Raw genomic sequence first — 23,678 nt, forward strand, 5'->3', positions numbered from 1 at the left:
TGTCCTTAACTCTCTTGCTTCTGTGCATTTGTGCATTCACTCTCTGCCTATTAAAATTTCCTTCTTCCTCCAAGGCTATTACCTCTATGATGTTTTTAACCTAAACTACTTCTCTCCTCAATTGAACCATCCTTCTGGAATGTCCCATGTTCTCTGATTACCCATTCTAACTTCTCTTTTTTGTTATTCACATGTGGTTCAACAGAAATCAAGCTACCCTTAGAGTGAGAAGACAAGATCAAATCTCCACAATGCTGCTTACTACTTTTATAACATTGAATAAATTATTTCATTTCTCTGTGGCTTAGATTTCCTCATCTAGAAAATGAAGAGGCAGATAGATGGGGCAGTGGATGGATGGTGCTTTAGTTCTGGAGTCAGGAGGACCTGAGTTCAAATTTAACCTCAGAAACTTAATCTTACTTAGTGGTGTGTTCCTAGGTAAGTCATTTAACCCCAATTTTCTTGAAAAAAAAAAAGAAAAGAAAGAGAGAGGAGGGGCAGGGGGGAGACTAAGGTCAAATATGGTGGCCCAGACTTGTAATCTCAGATATTAGAGAGGCTAAGAATGGTAGATCTCTTGAGCTCAAGGAGTTGTGAGCTGCTGTTGCTATGTCCAAATTCCTCTTTAGTTGGATAAAGAGAGGTTCAAAGCCATTGATAATCAATGGACGAATCAACCTGTGAATACTCCTTGTACTTTCAGAATGGGAAAGATAGAATGGGAATGCTTGAAATAGCAACGAGAACCACAATAATATTTATATAGTTCTTATTATATACTAAGGACTATGCTAAATGCATTATCTCATTTGATCTTCATAACAACCTTGCAAGGTAATATTGCACAGAAGTGGGATCTTAGATGTTATTTTGCTAGAGATCTCTATCTGTCCTTGGAATTGGATGTCATGGATTTGGATTTTAAGTACTCTGCTTTTTTTTTTTAATATTTGATCTTAAGCAAAATATTCAACCTCCCTGGGCCTCAGTTTTTTGTAAAATGTGGAGGAATTATGTTTGAATTAAATGATCATCCACTTGTACAATCTGATTATGTGAGATATTATTTCCTATCCATTTCCTTTTCCCCAATCAGCTCAGTGTAGTCCTTTTCCCTTTTTTCCCCCATTCATCTCTTAATATTATCACAATATAAAGATCCACTCCCAGACTATGACCCATGATAATGATAGGGTTCAGAAAGAATATAAATATATATCTTTTCATTGTATTTGATCATAAGCAATTTATTCTTGTTCCCTTAGGTTTGTTCTTTTGTGTTTACCTTTTTCATTTTTCTCTTAATTCTGAGGTTTGAACTTTTGGTCTTTTCATATGGAATGTTTGAAAGTCCTCTATTTCATTAAAAATCTATTTTCCTTTTATAGGATTATATTCAGTTTTGCTGAGCAAGTAATTTTTGATTATTAAGTCTGTATATGTTTTGCCTGATGCAATATTATATTCCAGTATCTTTACTCTTTTATGATGTTGCCTGCTAAGTTTTCTGGGATTCTGATTGTGGCGTCTTGGTATTTGAGTCGTTTCTTTCTGACTCTTTGTGTGACTTTTAGTTTGATCTGGAAGCTCTGGATTTTGGCTATGATTGGGAGCTTTCATTTTGCAACAGGTGAATTCTTTCTATTTCTATGTTACTTTTGAATTCTAAGATCTTGAAAGTTTTCTTTTTAGATGTCTTGAAATATCCTCTCTAAGTTCCTTTTTTGATCAGTTCATTTGGTTAGCCCAATGACTTTTAATTATTTTCTTCCTTGATCTGCTTTCCAGGTTAGTTGTTCTTTTTTCTATAATATCCCTTACATAGTTTTCTGTGTTTTCCCCCAGTCTTTTGATTTCATTTTAATGTTTCTTATTATCTCATGGAGTCTTTGACTTTTATTTGTTCCATTTTAAATTTCAGAGAGTTTGTTGTTTGGGCAAGGTTTTGTACTTCTTATGCCAAGCTAATTCCTTTTCCAATTTTTTCTTCTTAGTTTTCATTTCTTTTCCAATTTTTTCCTCAAGCACATTTTTTTTAATTTATAAAAATATTTTTAGCACTTAAAAACATTCTTGCTTCATCTCTTCCAGGCATTCTACTTGAGTTTGTGCCTGAATTGTAATTTTCCTTTGAGGCTTTGCCTGTAAATGTTTGGAGTCCTCATCTTCTGGGTTTGTGTCTTGAGCTTCCTTGCCACTGTAATAGCTTTTTGTTTGCTCATTTTTCCAGCCTACTTCCTGATTTTATATTAATACTGGGTTCTAGGTACTTCTGAAGAGAAGATCTTGTCTAATCCTGTTGCTGTTTTCTTGGGGATATTGAGTATTATATTATTCCTGCATCCAAGGCACAGCCTGGGAACTGCAATTTTACATTGTTCTCAAAATAGTCTGATTCTGGGTAAACTCTGATTTCTTTTTGTTGATTTGAGCTCTGCAAGTTCTTGACATGGATTTGGGGTTTTGAATGTTTCTGGACTCAGCCCCTATAATATAGCTGGAAAGCTCTGTTGGTTCAGGGTGGTGAAACTCTAGGCTCCCCTGTGGTCTGGAATTCCTGCCTTGATTATGCCTATGGAGACTGGGTGCTAGAACTAAGACACTATTCTGCTACTGGTATCTGAATCTCACTGCTGCTTCTTGCTTCTCAGCTTCTACCTTTCTAGGCACATTGCCCAGGCCTTCCCTACAGAGAAATGCTATCCTTGGACATTAGTCCCCTTCTCAAACTCCCCGAATCTGAAAACCAGAACAGGACAGTAGGCAACGAAATTGCCAGTTGGCATCTGTTCCCATTGTGGTATTCCAATATAGATCTGGGATCTTCTTTTGCCTTGGCACATAGCTTCTACCTGGGTGCCAGAGTGTTTTGCATATGATATTCTACTGGCCTTCCTCCAACTCCAGAGTGTGTAGACCTCTCTGTCTCCCCATGGTGACCTGAGCTACATAGATGACACATTATTCCTTTTTTCAGGATTCCCCCATCAAAATTTAGTTTGGTACATTTTCTAGGTCTGTTTGAAGAAGTATTGTGAAAGGGCTCTGTTATACTAATTTTTGTCACTTTATCATCTTGACTCCACTGAATAATGAGTCTTAAACAATGTCTTCTCAACCCATTTTTTCAAGTGAGTTGTTTTTGACAGCAAATTATTTTCATATGCTTCTAATTTTTCAGTCTTTTAATTTTTCTTTTCATATTTCTTGTTTCCTGAAATCATGAATTTTATTTAGTTATTTGGTAATGGTTTCTACCTTCACTTCTAAGTTATTTGTTCTTTCATTTTTTTTCTTTAAGAGTTCTAATTTAGATTTTAATTTCAGTTTTCTTTCGTATTTCATCTTTTTCAACTCCTGGAGTTCTTTTGGACAAGCCAATCTTTTGCTGAGTCTCTACTTGTTCTTGCTATTTAATTACTCTCTTATTTTTGGTAATTTTATTGTAATTCTCTTAACCCACAGTGTTCATTGTGTTCTAAGTTTTCTTCTGTTTATTCATGTTCCTAGATTGGAAGTTTGTGCTAGACTCTTTCTCTTGGATAGAATGGGCAATCACAATTTGATCCTGTTCCTTTGTAGTTGAAATGCAACAAGCTTCTGTAGTTCTAAACTAGTGGTGCATTGTTCATCACAACACATATAGTTTTAGCCCATCTCCGTCTTCTTGCTTTTTCCTCCATTGGGAGTGACTCTGTCTCCTGCTATGGCTCTTATAGGCCGCTATATAATAGGTGAACTTCTCAGTGGAGAGCAATTTCTCCTAATTTCCCAAACTCATATGATACCCATATTTGATCTCTTGTGAAGATGAGTCTTGGAAGATCACTTTGTCAGAAACACAATTAGGCTGTTATATCAAATTTGTCACAGACTTCACTTAATTCAGAAGCATCTAGGTGATGTACTGGTCCAGAATTTTGGGGTTAGAGTAAGGAAGAGCTGAGTTCAAATGCAGCCTCAGACACTTACTATGTGATCCTAAGCAAGTCACCCATCCTTTGTTTACTTCATTTTCTTTCTTTCTTTTTTTATTAAAGCTTTTTTATTTACAAAACATATGCATGGGAAATTTTTCAACATTGACCCTTGCAAAACCTTCTGTTCCACATTTTCCCCTCCTTCCCCCCACTTAATCCCCTAATAGCCCAGTACATCAAATATGTTAAAATATATGTTAAATCCAATATATGTATGCATATTTATAGAGTTATCTTGCTGCACAAGAAAAATCAGATCAAGAAAGAAGAAAAAAAACTGTGAAAGAAAACAAAATGAAAGCAAATAACAACAGAGAGAGTGAGAATGCTATGTTGTGGTCCACACAGTTCCCATGGTCCTCTCTCTGCGTGTAGATGGCTCTCTTCATCACTGAACTGCATTTTCCCCAACTATAAATTGGAGATAAATATTAGCATCTATCTCTCAGGATTGTTATGAAGATTAAATGACACAATATTTGTTAAGTACTTAGCACAGTTTCTGGCACATAGTAGTTGCTATATAAATGCTATTATTAGTAATAATTATTATCCTACAACAAAATTTTGACATATAACCCTTCAGGAAAGTGCTAAGGAAAGCAAAATTATGTAAGACCTGAGAGGATAGAGAGGGTGAGAAGTTATACCATTTTATAATTTGTTCAAGTTATTTACCTGTTTTCTCCAAGCTGGGAGGGAAACAGTATTATACCTTGTCAGGGATGTTTTTAGGGAGTACAGTTATTGAATCCATACCCTGGAATTTAGACCTGGATCTGGTTGTTGTTCCAGGAACAACCAAATCCACCAAATGGTTTCATGATTTCAGTCAGTTTAATTATCCCCTTTCGGCAGCAGTAGCTTTTCCTCTTATTTAGATCTCCCAGTTATGTACCACCCCTTCATGCCAGGAATGACAATAGCAACACAGCTCAGCTTTATCTAGACACAGTGATATCATTAAGTTCAAAGTAATGAATTGTTAATTGTAGTATTTCAGCCACTGATAGTCAGTGGAACCAGTCCAGCCCTAGGCAAAATGCTAGAGGTTTTAGTTAGTCTTTCCTGTTTCTCCTCTTTCTATATTTTGTTTGTGTAATATCCTCTCATCCCCAGCCTAAGATACCAAGAGCCATCCCCTTATCAGAACATTCTCTCAAGAAAGGATTTTACATCTACATTTTATATCTTAGTATGAATTGTCCTAGAATAAGTGAATCATATGACCTCATTATGGCACAGCCCTTTGGATTTTTAACTTTTGCCCAAAGCTATACTGACTGAATAGAGTTCATTTTATCTAACCTAAGGGTTCTTAATATATGAGCACAATTTTGCAAAGTAGACCTGGATGAGAAATGTAGAGATGTATATGATGGTAGTATGACTGTGTATATGTTAGTTGGAATTCAGGAGCAGTAGTTGACACAGAGTTTAAAGAGAACATAAAGTAAAGTTTAAATACCAACAAAAACAACACCTCTCAGGGATGCCAAGTAACTTCTCACTGAGTGTTTTTGCTTTGAGGGAATTAAAGGAAAATATGGTTTTGGTCAGCTATAATATGGTGGAATGAAGAGATGAGAAAGTGCTTAATGTAAGAGTTTAGATGTCTGAGTGACTTCAGGCTATTAGAAGATGATTTCTTCTCTGAGCAAAATATGAAATCATCAGGGAGCTCCCAATTGTATTCCTGGCACCTAGAACAAAGCTTTGCAGATATCAGGGACTCCATGAAAGTTTGTTTTAAAAGGCAGATAAAGTTTTAGAGTCAATTTAATGACTTCTTTGAATAATTCCTAAAGAAATTAAAGGAAATGACAGAAGATCCCTTAACTTTTTTCCTTAAGATCCTTTTGCAAATTCAATGATTTTTTAAGAATTTGCAATAAATTGAAAGAATGTTAAAATGATTTTATTAATTACTATGATCAGTACCTATGGAGTAATTGAATTGAAGTTAATTTTATTTCAGCAAGGAGGCATTTTACTTTAAACTCATGAAACTTGAGTCAAGGCTTTCTCCCAGCTTAGGCTATTCTCTGGCATGGTTAAGCCCTGTTGGAAGTAACATTAACTCTTTCAGGCCACTAAAGTACCCTTTGGTAAAGGATTACTTCTGTTGGCTAAATAATTGCATTTTAATTCCACAAATAAGCCAGATGTAAAGGTTGCATTTATTCTTTCAGGCTACCAGAGTACCATTCACTGTCCCACATTATTTAATTACCAAATGGCAGCAACCTAGATTCCTGAAAGAGTTAAAATTACTTTGAAAAATACCTGATTTGTTTCTAATAAGTAGTTGGAACAAGAAGAGGCTAAGCAATGAATTGGCTACATTGGGTCATGAGACTTTTTCCACATTTTGTGGAGGTACTTGAGACAGCTGGAATTAAGCTAAAAATTGTAAAGGAGAAAAATCCTAAAGTACATATGTGGGATGGGATGGAAGTGTTGTAATTACTAGAGTATTTTGTGAGAAGGAATATTTTCCTGGTTATTGATTAGAATAAATAAAAGAAACTATCTCTATCTTCTTCAAGAATATAGTTTACTCTATTTCCATGCTTCTTCCCTACCTCCAAAGATGCTGGATATAGATTCAATATTTTGCATTTAGAGAAGTTGGTTACCTTGTTCTGCTATCCTTACAGCTGTTGAAAAACTTCAATGCAACTATTAGAATATGTAACATGCATGTTATTTGAGCTGTCTTTTGTAACTGATGATTTTTTTAAGGATTTGCAACAAATTGAAAGAATGTTAAAATGATTTTTTTAGTTACCATAATCAGTACCTATGGACTAAGTGAAGATAGAAAGTTCATTTCAGCAGCTTAGTGTCAAAAGATAACCTTTTTCATTTGAAATATGTAAACCATGAGAGAGAAATTAAGCCTATTTATGGTAGTGGCTGGGGAAAGGGATGGAAATGATGAAGTTGGTCTAACTGATCCCAAATTCAGGTTGAAAACTATAGCTAAGATTCTACATTCTCTAGACTTTTTTTTTTTTTTTTTTTTTTTTTTTTTTTTTTGGACACAGCTATCATCATCACAGATGTTGGGGAGGATTCCTGGGAACGGGATGAGTTTCCAGATTAGGTCATAGGGGCTTTCCATTGTCCAGGAACCCATTTTTGCTTTAATGTTTCCAGTAGAAAACAGTGACCCAACGGTCTGTGGGTCTAGTGTGACATTCAGATCTGAAGAGGATGTCAGCATTTCTAGTGCTGGGTGACAATAATGTCTTCGGGGCAGGTGGGGGTTGGTGTGCATTATATGAACATGTCTGGCGCCATCAGCCCCGTGGGACAAGCAGAGGATTGGGACAGTCTTTTGGGAGCTCGCTACAGTTTCTGGTGGTACTGATCAGGTCATCCCTAGGGAAAGAGGCGATGAAGTATTAAAGGGGGAAGAAGTCGTTGCATAAAAAAGTGGAGAGGGGAGACAGGACTGGGGAGACAGAGAGAGGGAGATAATCCTAGACTTGGAAGTAGTGGCTGAATCTGAGGGAATCGTGGTGGAAGAAACTACAATTCCTTCTTGTCTTCTAACTGCTTGTCACTCACACCTTTGTGCCCCACCCCCTATTTGGGAAGCTGACACAGCCCTAAGCCCCTTCCTTTCACTCTGCCCCTTCCCCAGCCGCCTTGCCCTCCGCCTTCAAACATCTTCACTAAGTACCGGTTGCCCTCACCGTACCCCTTAGGGTACTCCCTCTAAGTTCCCTTCCCCACTCCCGTCAAGGGGACACTCAAGTAGTCGCTCCCAGAATGGCCCTTCGCACCCAGTGGCTCAAGTCCTGGGGGACCTGAAAAAGGTCAGGATGCAGCGGTCAGGTGGGGGATCGGGGAACTGAGATCACCAAGACCAGAGGGAGCCCTGAGGGGGCGTGAAGCCACCTAACTCCGGGGTGGGAAGGAGAAGAGGGCGGGGGCCTCAGGCGCGTGCTCGAAAGAAGGAGGGAGAGGAGGAAAGGGGTGGGGGGTGCAGAGAGAGGGAGCGAAGAAAAGGGAGCGCGCTCGCTGCCGCCGCCCTCCTCTAGAGAGAAGCTGGAGAGTGGCAGAGCGAGGCTGCTGAGAAGAACCGCATTTCAATGAGGACGGGCTAATGCAAATCACTGCAATAAGGGCAGAAGCTGAAAACGCGGAGCCCGAGCAGCTGCTGCAGCCCAGCCTCACCACCACCACCACCACCACCGCTAGCACCACCACTACTGGTACCGTAGCTGCTTCCACCACCACTACCAGCAACAGCAGCATCACCCAGGAGAGGAGAGGAGCGGCGGAGGGGCCAGCAGACAGAACCGTTAACAAAGACACTTGGCAGTGTCTCTCTGCGGATCCGGTGAGTGCATTGCAATAAGTGGAGGAGGGAGAGGAGGAAGAAAAAAAGGAAGCGCGTGCCTGAGCCTCTTTTGCAGAGCCCCAGGGGCGACCGGGCAGACCCTCGCCTCTCCCCCAACCCAAGCGTCTCCGGGTTGTGGCCAGTTATTCCTTCTAGAGGCAGCGCTTAGGGCCCGGGCTGGCAGCCTTCCTGAGAGGCAGTCTCCTCCTCCAGACTGTTCCTAGAAAGGCGGCAGCCGAAGCAGCCCAGCCCAGCCCTGCCCAGCCCAGGGGCATTGTGTGGGCTTGGGCCCCTGGGCCGTGGGTACCGGACCCTTTTGTCTAGTGGCCGGTGCCACTTTAAAAGGGAGAGACTGGACTTGGGAGCGGGAGACTGCGTTTTGCGCTTTTTTAGCCCCACGTTTCCAGCGAGGATGGAAGGAAAGGAATAGGAATGGGGAGGCAGAAAGGTGTTTGTCATTGTCAGAGTCAGCTGTGGAGCGGGGACCAACTCTGTTCCTCGTTGACTGAGTGGTGGGGCCAGGCCTTTATTGTGTCGGGTTTTGACCGTGTGGTGGCGAGGCTTGTGCACCTTAAGGGGTGACCGGCTTAATTTTGGGTCGGGCTTTTCTGTAGCCTGGGCTGTAATTACATTTGCTTGTGTAGTTCTGATGGCGAGGCAGCATCATGTACAGATTAGCGCCTGCAGTGTTAAAAGCATGCAGGGAGGAAATGGTATTTTCCTCCTAGAGAGAGCGGGGGTTGGAAGACACAACCCCTGCATTGGCCCACAAAAGAGACATCTTTTGAAGATAGCGTTTGAACAGGATCACTGATGAGAGAAAAGGTCTAATCCAATATGCAGATCTTGCATATATTGCACCTCTGAATGCCTTGAATCTAACAAATTCCAGTCACACTCACTGATTGCACTGCAGGGGTGTGAATGAGTAGATGAGATGGTGTATATTTCCACATAATCAGTCACCTTTCTTTAGTACCAAAAAAAGTAGGGCAGTGTTTTTTGAAACATCACATGTATGCACACTAGAATGAACCTTAAAATAAGGTTTACATGCTGTTAAACAATAGAAATGAGTTTCTTTTTGCATTTAGAGAGTTTATTATGTATGTATAAATATACATATATGTGGTATCTATATATACAATATACTTACAATACTTGAAGTATATGTGTCTTTTATCCTATGCCTTCCATTCACCTGCAGTGTAATTTTTCAATAGACATGGGTGAGATGTGTGTGTGTGTTGTGTGTGTATGTGTCTCTGTGTGTGTGTGTCTGTGTGTGTGTGTAAGGCTGTAAATGGAATCCCTTGGATAATGCAAGGGATGAGGAAGTTGTCTTTTTAAAAGGTTAGACATTCCAAAGAAAACAAGAGATTCCTAGTTTTTGGAATGGTAACCTTGTAGGAAAAGCTTTGTGTTGAGAGAAAACCTCTTTTCCTCTGACACTTCAAGTCAGTATTTGAGGTTATTCATCTCTATATTCTTCACAGGCCCTAGTACCTGTGTTTCCTAGCTAGTAGGTGAATGAATGAGAAAAAAACTGAGATATTTTATGTTCAACATCCAAGTTTAAGTAAACACATTCTTTACTTTGAGAGACACACAAGCTCTATGAATAAGACAGTCAAGCTAAATTTAGGAAAGCCTTACCTATCTCTGATATACTTTATATGTGCTCTAGATTGGGATTAGGGTTAGAATAGAATTCCTATAATTTCTGCTTGGTGGGGAGAAGAGCCTAGTTTTTTGGTTTGGGCTGGGTTATTGTTTGATTTTTTTTTTGTTTGTTTGTTACAGCAGATAATTATAATCAAGAAGAATTTATTAAATGCCTGCTGGGTATAAGGCACAGTGCTAAACATCGGGGATACAAAGGAAATAAAAAAAAAAAACAGTCCCTGTTCTCAAGGAGCTTACAATCTAATGGGGAGATAGCACGCAAACCACCATGTAAAAATAATCTATATACACAGGATAAATTGGGTTTGAGAAGAAAGGCACCAATATTAAGGGGAATTAGGAAAAGCTTCTTCCAGAAGGGAAATTTTTATCTGGGACTTGAAAGAAGATAGGAGGAGAAGATCAGGAGAGAAACAATTCCAGGTTTGGGAGACAGCCAGAGAAAGCATTTGGAGTAAAGATAGTGTTGTGTATAAGTAGACTATGGGTATCATGTGTGTAGAGAGTAGAATGTAAGGAGTAAGGAAACTGGAAAAGTAGGAGGGGGCCAGTTTATGGAGGGCTTTAGAAGCCATAGTTACAGCTTTGAAAATGATCATTTTAATTTGTGAGGCATATCTATTAATTGCCACTTGGAGTGAAAGGAGGGGGAAGGGAGTAAGAGGCATAGTGAGATAAAAGAAATTAGTCCATGGACTAGAGTAGGGAGAAGTTCTTAATTCAGGTAGAGTCTGGAAACTTAAAAAAAAAACTATTTCAATATAATTGGCCTGGTTTTGGTAATCATGTGTATTTTATTTTATACATGTAAAAGTATTCGAATAAAAAAAGTTATATAGAAATAAGCAGATTGCCAAAGAAGTTTAGGATGCAAAAAGGTAAAGATCTCCTGGACTAGATAAACTTTGGGTTTAGGTGAGGAGGAAAAAGTCAGTATGGCATAATGGATGGAGTGCAAGCCTCAAAGCCAGGAGACTCTGGGTTTGGATTCCCCCTCTGTTGTATGCTGGTTGTGTGACCCTGGATAATTCACTTAATCTCTTAGTGCTCTAGGGTTTGTCTTAAACATTTTCCACTTGCAACCCCTTTTCACCTGAGAAAATTTTACCGTTGCCAATTCTTTTGCAACCTCCACATTTATCTATGTGACCACATGTAGGGTTGCAACTCTTATTTTATAAAACTTTGTCCATGGTACCTTTCTTAGTGGAAGGGGTGATATCAAAATGAATTGATAGAGAGGATTTTCTTATTAGGTAGTTCCTGTCCCATTATTACAATTCTCTGATCCAGTTCACATCACTATCAATGTAGCAGTTATCAAATTTATTCTTGCAATCCAGTAAAACATAAACTCTTTGGAGGCAGGGACCACTTTCATTTCTGCCTTTGTATCCCCAATACAATACCTGGAACATAGTAGGGGCTTAGTGAATACTTGTTGAATTGAGTTGAGCTGCCCTCCCACATGGTAAACGTTGGGTGCTCTGGTTGTAGGCACTATACAACATAGCTTCTGTAGTATTGCCCCTGATTTTTATATATAAACTTAGGAGTGACCCCCAAGAGGTGGGAGAATTACAACTGGCTTAAAACAAAACAAACCCCACAAAAGCAGATTGGATCTTGGCTTCAGCTTTAGAACTGTGGGGAATGTTGGTTTTGTCAAGAGCTTGATGAGCTGGTTTCTTGGCATGAATATTGGCAGCATTTCCTTCCCCCGCCCCTCTAGAATGAAAAAACAAGAGATCTGTCTTTTTGGAAATATATAACAACAGGATACTCCATATCCCATATTGAATAACCACTCAGCCAGCTCTTGTCCTTAATACTTGTCTAAAATGACACTATATGATATTTTATTTGAAGTGACTCAATTTATAAAAAAGTTGTTGATTTTATAAATGAGAAGGATGCAACTTCTTTTTTTTCCACAAAGAATTAGAAGCTGTTAAGCTATACTGTGCTTTCAGAAAGTCTGAGTTGTTTCCTTTCTTTCAGGGTTAAAGATATGTTGCCCTTCTGATAGTTCCAGTATTGAATCACAATTTTCTCACAGCTTGCATTTCTGCATTATGAGTCCTTTTTTTTAAGCCCATACTCATTATGGTTAAAGGACCAGTTTTACTTTTAAGGAATCTAATTGAAAAATGACAGAACAAATGTCTCTATTCATATTAATCTTTAATAATTTTACTTCTTCTAGAGTGTTTTTTATTAATTGCCTTTTGTTTGTGGGGTTATAGAATAATATATCTGGAATTGGAAGGAATCACAGAGGCCATCTTCTTTAATCTCCTCATTGGAGATTTAAAAATTCTTTAGTGAAGGCCCAGAATTACATACCTAAGATCACATGTAGTATGTCAATATACAAATCAGAGCCAGTTTCTCTGACTCTATAGTCTGTGTTCTTTCCACTGTAATGTTTAATTCTTGTACATTGTTACTTTAACTTGATTCACTCAAGTTTTTTGAATGTCAGAGTAGGTTACACTAAAGTTATATTATATTTGACATTATGAATAGGTGATTCCATTGGTGGTATGAGTTAAATGGCACTGGGAAGGTCACCAGTTCAAAAGTACTTTTATCCAATTTTATGTCAAGGCCCATGAAACTCACAGTTTAGAATTTGTTCTTTTGGGTCATGAAAGCTATGGGCTTTCAAGATTCCATATTAAAATTCAAAAACTAGGGGAAGCATTTAAAATTATTTATTATTCAATGACATTTTAGTAAATATTGAGGTAGAAGTTTTTTTTTTTTTTTTTAAAGAGGTAGCTAGCTGAGAGCAAAGCTCTGTAGATTTAAGTCAGGACAGGTATTCTCAAAAGGTGATAGAGTTGAAGAAGGGAACTGAAAGGGAAGTGGGATGGTGGATTTCATCCTCTGTTTCAAAAGATGAAACAAGCCCCTTTTCTCTTAGCTCTACTCTACTCAGAAACAAAAAAGAAGAAACAAACTATGTTTAGAAATGCATTTTTGTTCACTCAAATTGTAGAATACAATGAATTCCCCTCCACAGAAGAAATGGAATTTATTTATTAGAATAAAACTAATGTCAAGTTTTGATTGTGTTAGTTTTGATTAGGGGTGTGTGTGTGTGTGTGTGTGTGTGTGTGTGTGTGTGTGTGTGTGTGTGTGTGTGAGAGAGAGAGAGAGAGAGAGAGAGAGAGAGAGAGAGAGAGAGAGAGAGAGAAAGAGAGAGAGAGAAAGAGAGTGTGTGTGTGTGTGTGTGTGTGTGTGTGTGTGTGTGTGTGTGAGAGAGAGAGAGAGAGAGAGAGAGAGAGAGAGAGAGAGAGAGAGAGAGAGAGAGAGAGAGAGAGAGAATATGTGTGCAAGACATAGACAGAAATGTTCCTCCAAATAATGTTTCTTAGTTTATCTTTAGGAATTTCTCATCATGTGACCCAGCATTCAATAACATATAAACTCTTTTATACTTCACTTTAAAGCCACTCTTCTTTCTTTCCTTCTATCAAAATATAAAGTTTCAGTTGTTAAGATGGAGACTCCAATTCTTTCTTTCAGCCAAGAAGCTACATTAAACAATGCCAGTCATTTAAATAGCATTCCTAATAGTTGCATTTTCTCTACCTGAGCCTATTAATCTTGTCTTCAATTGGCATATAGCAAGCCTTCAATAAATGCTTGTTGATTCATTGAAAATGACAATGTGTGTTTCTGTGTTTATTTTTCTTGCTCTTAGATTCTATCTTGAACATGTCTTTTGGGAGAGATATGGAACTGGAACACTTTGATGAGCGGGATAAAGCGCAGAGATATGGCAGAGGGTCTAGGGTAAATGGCCTTCCCAGCCCAACCCATAGTGCCCACTGCAGCTTTTACCGCACCCGCACTCTGCAGACCCTCAGTTCGGAGAAGAAAGCCAAGAAAGTCCGTTTCTATCGTAATGGAGACCGCTACTTCAAAGGGATCGTATATGCCATCTCCCCAGACCGGTTTAGGTCTTTTGAGGCTCTTCTGGCTGATCTGACCAGAACTCTGTCCGACAATGTGAATTTGCCCCAGGGAGTGAGAACAATCTACACCATCGATGGACTCAAGAAGATTTCTACCTTGGACCAACTAGTTGAAGGTCAGCATTGAAGTAGGGAAAGCAAAAATTATAGCACATATTAAATTGCCAGATAGTGTTCTGTTTTGCTCTGAAATTACAATATTTGCATTCCCTTGATTTAGAAAAGGTGGAATAAGATGACATTTACGGTACAGCATTTTATATATTTAAAAATCCAGTTTATTATAGTTTGAACAAAATTTGAACAATGTAATAATAATGGTATGAGGTCAAGTAGCAAGTAAAAGTGAAAATCAGAAACTTTGTGTCATCTTTTCTTCTCACTCAAAAAGTATCTTTCTTATCTACTTCTATGACCCTGGAAAAATCATTTAACTTTTTTGGCTTCAGTTTCCTTATCTGTAAAATAATAATAGCACCAACATCAAAGGATTTTTGAGAGGAACAAATAAGATAATTTATGTAAGGTATTTTGCAAACTTTAAATGATTATTAAATACAATTTGAAAAGTATTTTCTTCATACTAGTTCTATTAGAAATGCTCTATTATGTCATATTAGATATGAGGAAACTGAGGCCCCAAAAGGTAAATGAACTTTTGGCAGAACCAGTACTGGACAGCAAGTCTTCTGATTCCTAGATTGTACTATGTCTCCTTTATTACCATTTTCTTTTTTATTTAAAATACTATTTTCTTTACTGTGAAGAATTTTATTTAAGCTTAGCTACAAAAAGACCTATTTAAAGTCTTCAAAAACTAACATTTTATCTTTAATGTTGATTGGAAAGATGACTCAGTAGAGGTTTGATTTGTGGAGTCAAGTGTGGGTTTTTTATTTGTATGTTTGTGTTTGTGTGTGTGTGTGTGTGTGTGTGTGTGTGTGTGTGTGTGTTGTTTTAACAAGGGTAAAGTATGTGGTCTCCTGTCTTTGCAGAGAGAAAGGTCTACATTCTCCCTCCCCTCTTCACCATTGTGGATACATTTGGCAAATCCCTTTAAAGGAGACAGCACTTTCATTGGAGATAAGGCAAAAAATTTCTGTTGGAGAGTAAGAACTAGAACTTGCACTAAAGTGGATCCTTTCTTGATGGTTTCAGAAATGGTTTATAGCAATACAGGAAAGAGAAAAAAGATCACAGAAAAAGAAGAGCAGCATTATTGAAGATTTCTGTGAGCTTTTTCTCTGTAGAAGCTGCCCTTTGCTCACTCTTAATTATTTTATTCTGAGTGGATCCTAAAACTGTGAAATGTTGATTTCAAGTTATTAGAGCATCCTTCTGGCTGAATGCCATTAATTTCTGCCTTCTCTGGTTTCTACCTTGAGGCTAGTTCAGGTGGTATAAAGTTTCCCTTTCAGCTCACCCCGGGGATTTCTTGTTGCCTTTCCCTCCTCCTCATATGTTTCTCCTGATCACTAGGCAGGATCTCTTCCTTTGTAACTGGAGAATATGTCCTGAGCTCAGTGTCAGCACTGGTCCATAGTACAGACTTCTTGTTTCTGTCCCTGCTTGCCTCTCCTTTCATTCCCTTATGGGTTGCCAAGCAGGTCACTAGTGTGTCTGGATGTTACAGGCTTCAGGGAGTGGGAAAGAGCTTGAGGTTTGGTTTTTGTTTTGCTTTATTTTTTTATTTATATATGGATTCAGGGTCCTCTTTCAATGAACAATCCTGCTGCCAAGATAATTCTTGGCTTCTGTCTGGCCTTTTTCTTTTTATTTAGACTTTGGCATTTCCAGTAAATTAAAGGAGAAGAATCCACATAGCATCTTTTGGAGGGGGTACTGATAAAATGTTTTTGTTCTTTCTATCTGGTACAAACATAAGGATACCATCACTGTTAATGTTTTTGTAAGGTACATATATGTATACACTATTAATTATTTAAAGTAGAAATATTATTAAATTCTTAAAGGAATGATCACATATTAGACTAAATCAAATATAAAAGGTTGTCTATATAAATATATTAATGTAGCAAAGAATACTAAAAATTCAAAATCTTTATTCCAGGATAGCAGTGAATTGATGATTGTTCTAAAGTTTGGTGGCTTGAATCATTGTGTGCCTTAGTTTTCCCACCTACGACTGGCTTTTTTTTCCTGTTCTTTTTCCTGAGGTAATTGGGATTAAATGACTTGCCCAGGGTCAAGTGTTGTATCTGAGACCATATTTGAACTCAGATCCTCCTGACTTAGGGCTGGTGCTCTATCCATTGCACTATGTAGCTGCTAGATTTTCTTATGGACTAGATTTTCTTATGCAAAGCCAGCCAGGAAAAAATCACCATAATGATAACCCCTTAGGAAGAATTTCAACTAGAGGATAGCAGATATTGATGAATAATTCTGAAGAATTTCCCTTCTTCCTTTCAAGAGGCCATACAAGTTCTCTATGTCCCTGTTTCCTGCCTGTCAAATGAGAGGTAGATAATTCAGATTTACATTGATTTATACTTATGACCTTTTCCTAGAAACTTTTCATAAAGTTTCCCAGTCAAATCTACCTGGGTTATTATCATGTTCAATTCTGGAGCATCATAGAATGGAAGGATGTTGATGAGCTGGAAAAATAGAGGGCAGCCAGAATGGTAAAAGGCCTAAATCCATGACATGAAAACTACTTGAAGAGAATGGGGATGTTTTGCCTGGTGAAAAAAGACTGGAGCTATGAATGGAGTGGAGGGTAGAATATCGTTGATATATTTAGGTTCTTGAAAGGCTGGCATGTGGAATAAGGGTTGGATTTATTCTTTTTTGACCTTGGAAGAGCTAGGAGAGATGAAGCGTTTTAAAGTTACAAGGTTGGTATCAGGAATAACTTTTAACCATTGAACCCACCCAAAAGGGGTTTCTTCCCTTGGAGGTCTTCAAGTAACGGCTGGATGATCATGGAGTATCTTGTGGTAGGTTTCTTTTGGGCATATGTATTGATCTAGAGAGCTTCTGAGGTCCCTTCTAACTCTGAAATCCTGTCATTCTTTGATGATTTTTGCAAATAAACCAAGAAGTGTATGCTTTTAGCATAAGCCAAATCCCAAATGCATTCTTATGACACTGATGATGATTGTATAATTATACCTATTCATTTCTCCTTTAAAACAGATGTTTATAACAATGAACAGACTCCAGGAGTAGAGTTACCAGAGCATACTGATGCTTCTTCCAGAAAGTCTTTTCTCTTTCCATTCCTCTAATTGTGCTTCTCTCACTAACTAGCTTGTGGTTCCTACCATTTGAAATCCTTGGTTGAAGGGTGGCATTGTGTTCTGTTAGCTGGTAATTAAAAAAAATTAAATCAACAAAATAGTTTTTCCTTGTAACTAAATTGTACAGTGCAACACAGAAGTTCATCTATTGGCAATTGGTGTTTTTTTTCCTTTAAAAACAAACTTTATTTCAGTTTTAACAGATTTTTCCTAATTTATAACACTAACAATTAGCAAGCAGCTGTGCTTAATGTTGAAATAGCTGGAAATTCATTCAGATTTGCTTCTTGCCCAATTACTTTCCTGCTTAGTCTGTAAAAATGCAAATTATTGCTTCATATTCATTATTAGGATCATCGCTCTCCCTATACATACTAATTTTATGTCATTTTCAGCACATATCATTGGCTTTTCATTTTTCTTTTCTTTTCCCAGTATGGTGATGTTTATGTTGCAAATTAAATCCTTTCAGAAAGAGTGAATGACAGGTATATTTGTCTAGTAATGTCTTTTTAGGTGTGTGCACTTTCTCACATCATCCTCCTTTTTCAAAATCAGAGATTCTTACTTACAGTGATACACATGCCAATATAGGAGTGACTTCCACTATTCACAGGCTTCATGCTGCCTTGCTCTTTTTTTTTAACTTGTCTGCTTATTTCCAGCTGTGAACAGAAATGACCTTTTATCGTCCAGATTTCTTGGAGAAGTCCATTGGATGAGCATCCTTATGAGTGAGCTCTCTTAAAATTAGAGAGAAAAGGAAAGATTTAGATTGTTGTCTAATAAGGAACATTCCATATTAATTTTACTTTTTTGCTGATTCACTTTGAGAATTTGGACAAGCCCTCTAATATCACTGTACCTCAGTAGTCCTACTTGCCTACTACCTTTCTGAGGATGTAATGACAGTAAATTAGGGAATATTAATGTAAGAATTTTGAAATTTTAGGGGAAAAGGTGCTATAAAAGTCCACCTTAATAAACATTTTTCAACTACCTATTCTATGCAGAATACTGAGGAGCATTGCTAGTCAAGAAAAGAAAAAAAATGGAGATGAGATGTGAATTGAGGCCTTCTGAATAGAGCCAGCACTCTACAATGAGGACTTAAATTTTTTCCACTTGTAAGAAATTTTTACATGACCCCAAATATGCAGCTTCATGAGACAGGTATACAAATAAAATATTTGCTGAGAAGAAATCAAAATTTTATGACTTCCACATACAGTTTAGGAATTTTTGCTCTATATCCCTGTCTGATACTTTTCTGCCTTGGTTTTCCTATCTGCATGAAGAATCCTTCTTGATGGCTCCTACAAGCTCATCATCCATGTCCCAACTCCTATGTATGAGTATGCCCCAAGCTCTTTCTTGACCCTCTCCTCTCTACATCTTCATTTGTTTGATTTTTTTAAAATTTCATGCATTCATGATCATTTTGATTCAGATGATTCCCAAGTCTATGTACCAAGATGCTTCCACATCTCTAACTGCCCCTTGGATGTCTTCACCTGGATATTCCCTAAGTGTCACAAATTTAACTTGGCCAAAATGGAACTTATTATCTTTCTCCCTCTATCCCTCCTCCTAATCTTCCTATTTCTGTCAAAAGTAATACCAATTTTCCAGTCACCTAAGTTCCTAACCTGGGAGCCCTCCCTGTATCCAAGAATTTGCCAAGTCTTGCCATTTTTGCCTTCCTTATATCTCTTGCCTCTGTCCTCATGTCATTACTCACAAAGCCCTCTGGTTCAGAGCCTGATCACTTCTTACTTACAAAAGTATCCCCATTCCAGCTACCTAGTTCTAAAGCCACAGTTCTGACCATGTTACCTACTTAAGAAATTTGATTGACTCCCTTATGTCTCTTTCTTTTCTCAGGATGGTCTTCCTTTTCATGATAGTTCCAGACTGTTCATTGCTCAAGTTCAGGTTCATTCATTGGAATAGGGAATGTTGTTTTTGGGGGTTTTTTTAAGCCTATGTCACATTGGACAAGATATTTAATCTACCAGTAAAGTATTTCTTTTTGACCTTAGAAAAGGTGAGATGTGTAATGATTTCATTAGTGAAAATAAAGTCACTTATAGGAAATTCCTCATTCTCCACCTTTTTAGATATATTCATAATAATTAACTGATACTAATTATCAGAGGAGGTATATTATCTAAACAAATGATGAATACTTTTCCTTTTACTTATTCTCCTAAATTTGTTTTCTTTAGCCTACATCATTTTAATCTCTACCCTTTGCATTGTTTCCCATCTGTGATTTTTTTTCTATTCTCATTGCAATAACCTTACTCCCAGTCCTTTCTTTCTTCCCATAAGTACTTATTATCAGCTAGGTTCCCAATATTCTGCTAGGCACTGAGAATATAAATAACAAAAAAACCTCCTTCACTCATGTAACTTACATACAATGGAAGAAAAATAATGTGTGTACAGGTAAAGATATAAAATAATAACTGAGTAATTGTATAAAGAAGGAAGGCCTTTACAAAGTCACACTACTTTTTGTGAATGCGATGGAGTAATATGGACCTGCTATTTGTACAGTTAGATTTCATTGAATGGTAAGAGTAGTTATTAAGAGTTTGATATCAACTTGGAATTTGTTCTCTAATGGAATGCTCAGGTGTTTGTGTTTGATCTTGAGTTGACTTAGATAAAGATATAGATGACATACTTACCAAACTGTAAATGGCCCACAGTAAGGATCCCAAAAGAACTTGACAGACCTGAGTACTATATGGATGGATTTAACAAGGTGAAATTTAACAGAGATAAATATAAAGATTTACATTTATGTAAAAAAATACCTCAAAATCTTGGAGTTGGAAGGCACCTCAGAACCTATTGAGCAATGTATCTACCTCACAAGTACTAGTTGCAGGAGACATGGCTAGATAGCACTTTGAAAAAGATCTAAATATTTTAGTGGATTGCTATTTCAATGTGTGTCAGTATTATATGGCATCCAAAAAAGCAAAAACAAAATCCCATTGTTGCTATATTAAGAGAGATAGAATATTAAGAGAGATAGAATGTTGAGAATTATAGGAGGGATTTTTTCATTATTGTTCAGTCATACACTCATGTCCAGTTTTTTGTGACTCCATTTGGGATCTCTTTGCAAAGGTACTGGAGTGGTTTGCCATTTCCTTCTCTAGCTTATGTTATAGATGAGGAAACTGAGTCAACAGGGCTAAGTGACTTGCCCAGCATTACACAGCACCAGATTTGAACTGAGGAAGATGAACCTTCTTCATTCCAGGCCCTGAATTTTATCCATTGTGTCAACTACCTAATAGGAAGGACTACTTTGCTACTATGAGAAGAAAAGAATAAGCATTTACATAGTATTTATTATGTTCCAGATAGTGTGCTAAGTGCCTTAGAAATATTTTCTTATTTAATCTAGCACATTGAACCCCTATATCCAGGTCATTGCTACAGTATTATATTCAGTTCTGAGTACCTCATTTCTAGGAAAAGAGAGGGGACAAGGAAAGAAGGGAATAAGCACTTTTTAGTACCTGCTTTGTGCTATGCTATTACAAATTTTATCTCATTTAATGATTTGATTGATGACATTTCTGTAAACTTGGGAGTGACTAGAGAAAGGCTATCAGTTTGGTAAAGTAGCTCAAGTTCTAGCCAAATGATGATCAAGTGAAAGAATTTGGGATGATTAGCATAGAAAAGACCTAAAGGTAGGTTTGATACCTATCTTTAAACATTTCATGCTGATGAAGAATTAGGTATTTTCTCTAGGTTTTCAGCAGGCCACAGGGAGCACAGGGTAGAAGCTAGAAAGAAACAGATATAGGTTTGTCTTAGAAAAAGTCATGTGTAGGACTGCAATCATTGGTTTTAGTTCTAGGCTATCACTACCTTGTAGCAAGGCTTTGGTCAAGTTCTTTTATCACTCTGTACTGGAAGCCATGTAATATAATAGAGAGATCACTGATTTCTAAGTCAGAGGACATGGGTTTGAATCTCTACTGTAGTACTTATTCCATGTGAGGCATTGTGCAAGTTGCTCAAAACTCTCCTGGATTAATTTCTTTACTTTTAAAATTACAAGGTTGGACCTGTTTAATTGTTTCAGTCATGTCCAACTCTTCATGATCCCTGGATTTTTCTTTTTTCTTTTTTTTTTTTTTTTGGCAAAGATATTGGAGTGGTTTGCCATTTTCTTTCATTCTTTTTTCCCCTGAGGTATTTGGGGTTAAGTGACTTGCCCAGGGTCACACTGGTTGGAAGTGTTAAGTATCTACTCAAGTCCTCCTGATTTCAGGGCTGGTGCTCTATCCACTGCGCCACCTAGCTGTCCCTGTACTCAATTCTTCCTGACTCCAGCACCAGTGTTCTATTTTCCAATGTGCCTTCTCACCAATTATTTGCCCATAGGAGCATTCATTTTTTTTTTCTGATTGAGATGGGGAGGAGAAGGAGAAGGAGAAATGAAACAAAGTCAGGAAAGGACAGCAAAGAAAGAAACATAGATCTTCTTGACTCCAGGCCTGGTGCTTTATCCACTGTATCATCTAGCTGCCCAGAAGGTTGGACTATATATGTTTTCTAGATGATTTCCAATTCTGACTTGTGATTTTTTGATTTCTGTTAAACTTTCAATGTTTCTTATAACAGACAAAATAAAATCAGTGTTGTTGTCTGGCATTCAGGAGCTTCTAAAATAATTACTTTTCTATTCCTTCTTTTGTTCTTGAATAAGAATTATCTGATTTACCTAAAGTTGACTTTTTACTGCTATCTCCATTCCCATCCCCCAAAAAAGGTATATTATCTTACCTCCAAGTCTTTCCTCAAACCATTTTCTTCCACTTGAAAATACCATTATAGTCACATACCTTTTGAATTTTTATCCATTTTTCCAAGGCCAATTTAAGTCTTACTTTCTCTAAATGCGCCAGGGGTGACCTATTTCTCTATAAGAATTCATCTAAAACATTGCACCTCTTAGGTAGTACTTGTGTATTGTCTGCATTGTGCTCCCCTTTTTTCATGTGCTTTTGTTTCCTTGGCAGTAGAAGATGCAAGGAATTTAGAATCACAGGCCTTGGGTTTGAATTCTGACTCTGCTATGTGACTGTCTGAGCTTGTCCAAGTCCAGTCTCTACTATGACATGTCTTCTCCTCTGTAAAATGGAACTATTAACCCCTCTGTTACATAATCCACAGGATTATTATTGAAAAAAATGCTTGATTAAATCCTTAGAAAACAAGGAAAATGCAGCTGAGATTGTGTAGTAACTTGGTTAGAGAGCCTGATGCTTTCTATCTATATGATCTTGGGCAAGTAGCTTAAATTCCCTCCAACCTCATTAGGACATGGACCACCCAATCTCTAAAGTCCCATCCTGCTCTAAATCTTTCATAGTATGATTTCCAACTAGATTGTAGGATATTTGGGGGCAGGAGACCTATCTCAAAGTTCTTTGTGTCTCCCCAGCCTTTGGAAATGCCTTGCATATAGTTGGAGCTCAAAAATATTAGATAATTGAAAATACAGTAGTATCAAAAGAATACAAAATTCTTTAGATTTTGTTATTGTTGTTCAGTCATTTCAAACATGTACAACTTTTCATGACCCCCAATTTAGGATTTTCTTGGTAAAAATACTAGAATGGTTTGCCATTTCCTTCTACAACTCATTTTATAGATAAGGAAACTGAGGCAAACAGAATTATGTAATGTGCCAGGCTCACATAGCTAAGAAATATTTGAGGTCAGATTTGAACTCGGGAATATGAATCTTTCAAGTTCCAAGACCATCACACTAAGGACTGCATTACCCAGATACCTTCTTTTTATACAGTCACCTTTTGTAGTTTTTCCTCCACATAACCTTAGATACTGTTTGTTCTAAGTTGTCTTATCAGTCATCTGCACCTAGGAGAAGTAAGGTTGACAAAGTGTATTGGATAATCCCATTTCTGTCTTCAAGATCTATCACCATATCCCTTCTGCTCTGACTTTGCTACAACTCTTTAAGTCTCACACAGAAACGTTAATTAGAATGGTGCTAAAGCTAGAAGGAGGAGAGTCTCATTTCATCTCAATTTTTTTGTTTGTTTCTTATAACTTCAGGAGACACAAGGGATAAAACAGAGAAATATACAGTTCTCTGTTGTATTCTTCCTTGCTCATTCTTTTGCTCCTTCAAATAAATGGAGATTGGATGCTTCTAATCCCAGTGGGAGATTCCTTGGATTGTATGGCTGATTGTTCCTGTTCATTGACATTTCTTTCTGGTGATTCATCAAGGTCATGCCTTTCCCCCCAAACATAGGACATAGGATAGTTCAAGACTCTTAACTAATTTTACAAAATGGTAGTAGGAAAATGCTTTTCTGAATGGTGTTTTCTGAAT

General features: G+C 37.6%; 1 protein-coding gene across 5 annotated transcripts in view; it reads left to right on the top strand.

Moving 5' to 3' along the window:
• The first annotated feature begins 8,036 nt into the window (after positions 1 to 8,036).
• Positions 8,037 to 23,678, top strand: part of DCLK1 (doublecortin like kinase 1) — a 387,769-nt gene continuing 372,127 nt past the window's right edge. For all 5 annotated transcript variants that reach the window (XM_074303493.1, XM_074303494.1, XM_074303491.1 and 2 more), the window contains exons 1-2: positions 8,037 to 8,337; positions 13,736 to 14,125. In XM_074303493.1, the coding sequence (XP_074159594.1) occupies positions 13,750 to 14,125 (376 nt within the window). In that variant the 5' untranslated portion in view covers positions 8,037 to 8,337; positions 13,736 to 13,749. The remainder of the gene's footprint in view (positions 8,338 to 13,735; positions 14,126 to 23,678) is intronic.

Source organism: Sminthopsis crassicaudata, chromosome 3, assembly GCF_048593235.1.
Source record: "Sminthopsis crassicaudata isolate SCR6 chromosome 3, ASM4859323v1, whole genome shotgun sequence".
NCBI lineage: Eukaryota > Metazoa > Chordata > Mammalia > Dasyuromorphia > Dasyuridae > Sminthopsis > Sminthopsis crassicaudata.